Source organism: Oncorhynchus keta, unplaced genomic scaffold (genome assembly GCF_023373465.1).
Source record: "Oncorhynchus keta strain PuntledgeMale-10-30-2019 unplaced genomic scaffold, Oket_V2 Un_contig_3250_pilon_pilon, whole genome shotgun sequence".
NCBI classification, from domain to species: Eukaryota; Metazoa; Chordata; class Actinopteri; order Salmoniformes; family Salmonidae; genus Oncorhynchus; species Oncorhynchus keta.
The window spans coordinates 2,501-10,373 of NW_026287156.1; the positions used below are offsets into that span (position 1 = coordinate 2,501).

Below are 7,873 nucleotides of genomic sequence, written 5' to 3' on the forward strand. Positions count from 1 at the left end.
GATAGGGATCTGACCAATAGCAGAAGGATAGGGATCTGACCAATAGCAGAGAGGATGGGATCTGACCAATAGCAAGAGGATAGGGATCTGACCAATAGCAGAGAGGATAGGGATCTGACCAATAGCAGAATAATATCTGTGTAGATAAGGATAGGGATCTGACCAATAGCAGAGAGGATAGGGATCTGACCAATAGCAGAAGGATAGGGATCTGACCAATAGCAGAAGGATAGGGATCTGACCAATAGCAGAAGGATAGGGATCTGACCAATAGCAGAGAGGATAGGGATCTGACCAATAGCAGAAGGATAGGGATCTGACCAATAGCAGAGAGGATAGGGATCTGACCAATAGCTTAGAGGATGGGATCAGAGAAGGATAGGGATCTGACCAATAGCAGAGAGGATAGGGATCTGACCAATAGCAGAGAGATAGGGATCTGACCAATAGCAGATAAGGATAGGGATCTGACCAATAGCAGAGGATAGGGATCTGACCAATAGCAGAGAGGATAGGGATCTGACCAATAGCAGAGAGGATAGGGATCTGACCAATAGCAGAGAGGATAGGGATCTGACCAATAGCAGAGAGGATAGGGATCTGACCAATAGCAGAGGATAGGGATCTGACCAATAGCAGAGAGGATAGGGATCTGACCAATAGCAGGATAGGGATCTGACCAATAGCAGAGAGGATAGGGATCTGACCAATAGCAGAGGATAGGGATCTGACCAATAGCAGAGAGGATAGGGATCTGACCAATAGCAGAGAGGATAGGGATCTGACCAATAGCAGAGGATAGGGATCTGACCAATAGCAGAGAGGATAGGGATCTGACCAATAGCAGAGAGGATAGGGATCTGACCAATAGCAGAGAGGATAGGGATCTGACCAATAGCAGAGAGGATATGGATCTGACCAATAGCAGAGAGGATAGGGATCTGACCAATAGCAGAGAGGATAGGGATCTGACCAATAGCAGAGAGGATAGGGATCTGACCAATAGCAGAGAGGATAGGGATCTGACCAATAGCAGAGAGGATAGGGATCTGACCAATAGCAGAGAGGATAGGGATCTGACCAATAGCAGAGAGGATAGGGATCTGACCAATAGCAGAGAGGATAGGGATCTGACCAATAGCAGAGAGGATAGGGATCTGACCAATAGCAGAGAGGATAGGGATCTGACCAATAGCAGAGAGGATAGGGATCTGACCAATAGCAGAGAGGATAGGGATCTGACCAATAGCAGAGAGGATAGGGATCTGACCAATAGCAGAGAGGATAGGGATCTGACCAATAGCAGAGAGGATAGGGATCTGACCAATAGCAGAGAGGATAGGGATCTGACCAATAGCAGAGAGGATAGGGATCTGACCAATAGCAGAGAGGATAGGGATCTGACCAATAGCAGAGAGGATAGGGATCTGACCAATAGCAGAGAGGATAGGGATCTGACCAATAGCAGAGAGGATAGGGATCTGACCAATAGCAGAGAGGATAGGGATCTGACCAATAGCAGAGAGGATAGGGATCTGACCAATAGCAGAGGATAGGGATCTGACCAATAGCAGAGAGGATAGGGATCTGACCAATAGCAGAGAGGATAGGGATCTGACCAATAGCAGAGGATAGGATCTGACCAATAGCAGAGAGGATAGGGATCTGACCAATAGCAGAGAGGATAGGGATCTGACCCAGAGAGGATAGGGATCTGACCAATAGCAGAGAGGATAGGGATCTGACCAATAGCAGAGAGGATAGGGATCTGACCAATAGCAGAGAGGATAGGGATCTGACCAATAGCAGAGGATAGGGGACCAATAGCAGAGAGGGGATCTGACCAATAGCAGAGAGGATAGGGATCTGACCAATAGCAGAGAGGATAGGGATCTGACCAATAGCAGAGAGGATAGGGATCTGGGACCAATAGCAGAGAGGATAGGGATCTGACCAATAGCAGATAGGGATCTGACCAATAGCAGAGAGGATAGGGATCTGACCAATAGCAGAGAGGATAGGGATCTGACCAATAGCAGAGAGGATAGGGATCTGACCAATAGCAGAGAGGATAGGGATCTGACCAATAGCAGAGAGGATAGGGATCTGACCAATAGCAGAGAGGATAGGGATCTGACCAATAGCAGAGAGGATAGGGATCTGACCAATAGCAGAGAGGATAGGGATCTGACCAATAGCAGAGAGGATAGGGATCTGACCAATAGCAGAGAGATAGGGGATAGGGATCTGACCAATAGCAGAGAGGATAGGGATCTGACCAATAGCAGAGAGGATAGGGATCTGACCAATAGCAGAGAGGATAGGGATCTGACCAATAGCAGAGAGGATATCAATCACATGACCACATATAACAAGAGACAATCCTGCTACCTGCTCTCCCTCCAGACCCATGATCCTGGGGATAGACGGACCACAGATGTCCACATCTAGGAGAGCAACCTGGAGAACACACACACACACACACACACATGTAGAACATGTTCTCCAGTCAACAGACAGCAGATTTAGCAGGTATCGCTCAGCCAGTGCATTAACACGTTGTCCAGCCGTCATACCCTCATCTGGCCACAGAGAGGCAGCACTGAGTCGAGCTACAGCTTTTAGCCAATGTTCCATTTGTGACCACCAGGGGGAGACAAAACCCACAGAGAAAGGTTTTGTTTGACGATGACACAGAGTGGGTATGTCAACTAAACAGACTGGTTGCAGACTTCACCAGGTAGAGGCAGTGAGAATGTTTTATTCAGCTTTTATGATTTATTTTATTATTTTAATTTCATTGACAGTTGAATGAAAACCTGTGATATAACGTGGTCTGATCAGACGGACGCTATATGCTATGCTTCTCCTCTGTATGATCACACCAACTGTCGTCAGCTATCTGGGTGACCTTCCCACAGTACACGAGAGAGGGAGAAGAGAGAGAGAGAGAAAAGAGGGAGGGGAGAGAGAGAAAAGAGGGAGGGGGGGGAGGACAGAGAGCTAGAGGGAGAGAGATGTTGAAGGGTTACCTCTTTAGTGGCGTCACTAGCCAGTGCGTGGGCCAGATGTGCGCTGAAGGTGCTCTTCCCTACACCTCCTTTCCCTGACAGGACCAAGATCTTATGTTTCACTGTTAACATCTTCTCTGCTATCTCCTCTATAGCTGCAGGGAGGGGAGAGAGAGAGAGCGAGATGGGAGAGAGAGAGGGGGGAGGGAGAGGAGGGGGAGAATGAGAGTGAGTGAGTGAGTAAACACACATTGAAAAACAAGGAATTGCAGATTAATCAGACTAGTGCAGTTATTCACCAGATCAAGATCAGGACAGAACAGAGACAGAGAGACTGAGTCTTTACCTGGGTCTGGTGCTTTAGTGGCTCCAGAGGAACAGAGGTTCTGGTTGGGACAACCCTGACATGCTGACGTCTTCCCTGCCTGCTCACTGGCCGTCCCGGGGCAGTCTGGCAACCAATCAGGTCAATACATCAAAAACAACCACCATAACCAACCAATCAGATAATAGTGATAATGAATATGTAGGAAACGCTTGTTTCTTTGTCCAGTAATCTGCATGTGACTGAATGAGTTAAAACACAGATCAAAGATATTATAGTTTATTGGACAAACCCTGTCTGTTTAGGACAGGTCATGTGATACAGTTTAACTATTTAAACTGAGAAGATTTGAACGATTTCTTAAAAATTTGTCACAGCAGCCATTATGAAAACGTCACGGCGTTGAACAACAAATGAGCTGATTGGCTGACACTGTCATGACATAAACAAGCTAAATGTTAAACTGGTTTGTAAACTGTTGTCTTATGGAGAAACCATTTTCACGGCACCTGAAAAACCCGAAATTAAGTTTTTCGTAGCAGGTTAGGATAATTAACGTAGGTTAAGAGACGGAGGTTTATTAAGGTTAGCGGAGAAAATCACTTTGTATCGAAGTGCCCTATTTGACAGGCAGCTATGCTAACAGGCTAACCAGCTAACTTTCAGACAAACTTCATTAACAACGACGAAAACAAACTTAACATTCACAAACAACTAACAAGTAACATTATAAAAGGCTAAAAAACCCCACATATAATTAACGTGGTGTCTGGAGACGGGCTTGTTTTCTTAAAATAAACTCACGCTGTGGCGCATCACTTGGAATGTCAGCCATGTTTATTGGGGCGCTGTGGATATTCGTCCGGACTGAAATCACGTCTCATCTCAAAAAGGTTCCGCATGAGCACTTTTGACGAAACCGGAGACTAAACTATTAAAAAATAGACACACTATAATAATTGTAAAACAGCCTGGTGATTGAACGGGCCCATATTTTCAATATGCTTTTTTTTTTATCCGTATAGGGGGGGATCCAGGCCTCTGTGCCCGCTATGGGAGCACCCAACTACGGGCCCAAATCAATGGGGGCTGTCCCTAGTGATTTATGGAGGTTTTTAAAAAAAAATATCCAGAAAATTTGGGCCCATATTGCATTGTAGTCCGCACTACTATAAAATAGAGGAGGGTCGTCTAATTTTAAAAATATATATTTTTGCTTTGGGGAGGGTAGTGTGTTTTTTCTCCCTGGTTTACGTTCACTCTCTTTGCTCTTTGGTTATACGTTCTTCCATCCACATGTCCTCATCTGCTTCCATACCGGGAAACACTGCTCACGCACACGCACACACACACGCGCGCACGCACACGCACACGCACACACACACGCGCGCGCACACACGCACACACCTTCCCTGTCTCTCTGGGTTATGAAGCTATGACGGGACCAACCCCTGCCATGCAAAACAGTTACCCTGGCAACCACCTGACATTCGTCCCTGTCTCGCCCTGAGGCTGTTTGAGGGACGGTTTGAGGAAGAGAACTAGACCTCATCCAGACTGCTGCAGCCCGTCCTGATGTTTAACCAGTTCTCCCATGTCACCCCGCTCCTCCTCTCCTCTCCTCTCCTCTCCTCTCCTCTCCTCTCCTCTCCTATGTCCTTCTCTCATCTCCTCCTCTCTCATCTCCTCTCCTCCTCTCTCCTCTCCCTCCTCTCTTATCTCCTCCTCTCTGACGACCTGTGCAGGTTATCTACAACACGCCCACTTTATATTATTGCCTTATAGTTACAGAAACCTCTCCTCCGCTCCTCCTCTCATCTCCTCTCTCATCTCCTCCTCTCTCATCTCCTCCTCTCTCATCTCCTCCTCTCTCCTCCTACCCTCTCATCTTATCCTCTCTCCTCCTTCTCTCTCCTTTCCTCCTCTCTCATCTCCTCCCCTATCATCATCTCTCCTCTCATCTCCTCATCTCCTCTTCTCTCATCTCCTCTCTCATCTCCTACTCTCTCATCTCCTCCTTTCTCATCTCCTCCTCTCATCTCCTCCTCTCTCCTCTCATCTCCTCCTCTCTCTCCTCCTCCTCTCATCTCCTCCTCCTCTCATCTCCTCCTCTCCTCTCCTCCTCCCTCCTCTCCTCTCCTCTCCTCCTCTCCTCTCCTCTCCTCTCCTCTCCTCTCCTCCTCCCTCCTCTCTGACGACCTGTGCAGGTGATCTAGAACATGCCCTCTTTATATGATTACAGGAAGACCTTTATAGATATAAACATATATAGATATAGAATCATTTTAAGGTTGAATGTTTACATTAGTTTTGTAATTTACTGGATTACAAAAGTAACATTGAATTGTGTTTGGTAAACAACGCAACTTAAATATCAACATTTTGAAGGAGATTTTTCTTCTGCGTGGATAATTCCATCTCAACTAAACATCTAGGTTAAAGCATAAAGACTAAAATTAAATTACTTTAAACTTTAAATACACTTTAAAAAACTTAGCTTTGATTTTTTTGGTTGAGATGAAGATTTGAATCCCAACATATCAATGACTAATTTGTAGACAAACGGGAATTAAATCCAGACTAAGTCTGAATGTTGATATCAGGTTGCGTTGACAACCAAAAACAATTCAAGAAAACTGAAAAAAAAATCCTTCCATTTGAAATCAACCAGAGCTTGAAACCCTTGAAACAATTTGTGATGTCTAATTTCAGTTGAATTCTGGGTAAAGTAAAGCAGTGGTCCTTCTGTGGCTCAGTTGGTAGAGCATGGCGCTTGACGCCAGGGTAGTGGGTTCGATTCCCGGGACCACCCATGTAGAATGTATGCACACATGACTGTAAGTCGCTTTGGATAAAAGCGTCAGCTAAAGCATATATTATTATATTATTATAGCTGTTGATGACTTTGTAAATGCTGTAGATACATCATCTCTCCAGTAGGAGGTGCTATAGATACATCATCTCTCCAGTAGGAGGTGCTGTAGATAGATCAACTCTCCAGGAAGGTGCTGTAAAGAGATCAACTCTCCAGTAGGAGGTGCTGTAGATAGATCAACTCTCCAGTAGGAGGTGCTGTAGATACATCAACTCTCCAGTAGGAGGTGCTATAGATACATCATCTCTCCAGTAGGAGGTGCTGTAGATAGATCATCTCTCCAGTAGGAGGTGCTATAGATACATCATCTCTCCAGTAGGAGGTGCAGTAGATAGATCATCTCTCCAGGAGGAGGTGCTGTAGATAGATCAACTCTCCAGGAAGGTGCTGTAAAGAGATCAACTCTCCAGTAGGAGGTGCTGTAGATAGATCAACTCTCCAGTAGGAGGTGCTGTAGATACATCAACTCTCCAGTAGGAGGTGCTGTAGATAGATCATCTCTCCAGTAGGAGGTGCTGTAGATAGATCAACTCTCCAGTAGGAGGTGCTGTAGATAGATCAACTCTCCAGTAGGAGGTGCTGTAGATAGATCAACTCCCCAGTAGGAGGTGCTGTAGATAGATCAACTCTCCAGGAGGAGGTGCTGTAGATAGATCAACTCTCCAGTAGGAGGTGCTGTAATGTAGATAGATCAACTCTCCAGTAGGAGGTGCTGTAATGTAGATAGATCAACTCTCCAGTAGGAGGTGCTGTAATGTAGATAGATCAACTCTCCAGTAGGAGGTGCTGTAGATAGATCAACTCTCCAGTAGGAGGTGCTGTAATGTAGATAGATCAACTCTCCAGTAGGAGGTGCTGTAATGTAGATAGATCAACTCTCCAGTAGGAGGTGCTGTAGATAGATCAACTCTCCAGTAGGAGGTGCTGTAATGTAGATAGATCAACTCTCCAGTAGGAGGTGCTGTAATGTAGATAAATCAACTCTCCAGTCGGAGGTGCTGTAATGTAGATAGATCAACTCTCCAGTAGGAGGTGCTGTAGATAGATCAACTCTCCAGGAGGAGGTGCTGTAGATAGATCAACTCTCCAGTAGGAGGTGCTGTAGATAGATCATCTCTCCAGTAGGAGGTGCTGTAGATAGATCAACTCTCCAGTAGGAGGTGCTGTAGATAGATCAACTCTCCAGTAGGAGGTGCTGTAATGTAGATAGATCAACTCTCCAGTAGGAGGTGCTGTAGATAGATCAACTCTCCAGGAGGAGGTGCTGTAATGTAGATAGATCAACTCTCCAGGAGGAGGTGCTGTAATGTAGATAGATCAACTCTCCAGGAGGAGGTGCTGTAATGTAGATAGATCAACTCTCCAGTAGGAGGTGCTGTAATGTAGATAGATCAACTCTCCAGTAGGAGGTGCTGTAATGTAGATAGATCAACTCTCCAGTAGGAGGTGCTGTAGATAAATCAACTCTCCAGTCGGAGGTGCTGTAATGTAGATAGATCAACTCTCCAGTAGGAGGTGCTGTAGATAGATCATCTCTCCAGTAGGAGGTGCTGTAATGTAGATAGATCAACTCCCCAGTAGGAGGTGCTGTAATGTAGATAGATCAACTCTCCAGTAGGAGGTGCTGTAATGTAGATAGATCAACTCTCCAGTAGGAGGTGC

At 45.7% G+C, this 7,873-nt stretch overlaps 1 protein-coding gene across 1 annotated transcript in view; it reads right to left on the reverse strand.

Moving 5' to 3' along the window:
- LOC127923784 (cytosolic Fe-S cluster assembly factor nubp1-like) overlaps window positions 1-4,269 on the reverse strand; it is a gene marked incomplete at its 3' end in the record, with an annotated part of 6,529 nt that extends 2,260 nt beyond the window's left edge. Inside the window, exons 1-4 of the mRNA XM_052507831.1 lie at window positions 4,141-4,269; window positions 3,358-3,462; window positions 3,033-3,166; window positions 2,392-2,460 (exon numbers count right to left, since the gene is read on the reverse strand). Of these exons, the coding sequence (XP_052363791.1) occupies window positions 2,392-2,460; window positions 3,033-3,166; window positions 3,358-3,462; window positions 4,141-4,171 (339 nt within the window). The remainder of the gene's footprint in view (window positions 1-2,391; window positions 2,461-3,032; window positions 3,167-3,357; window positions 3,463-4,140) is intronic.
- Between the last annotated feature and the right edge of the window lie 3,604 nt (window positions 4,270-7,873).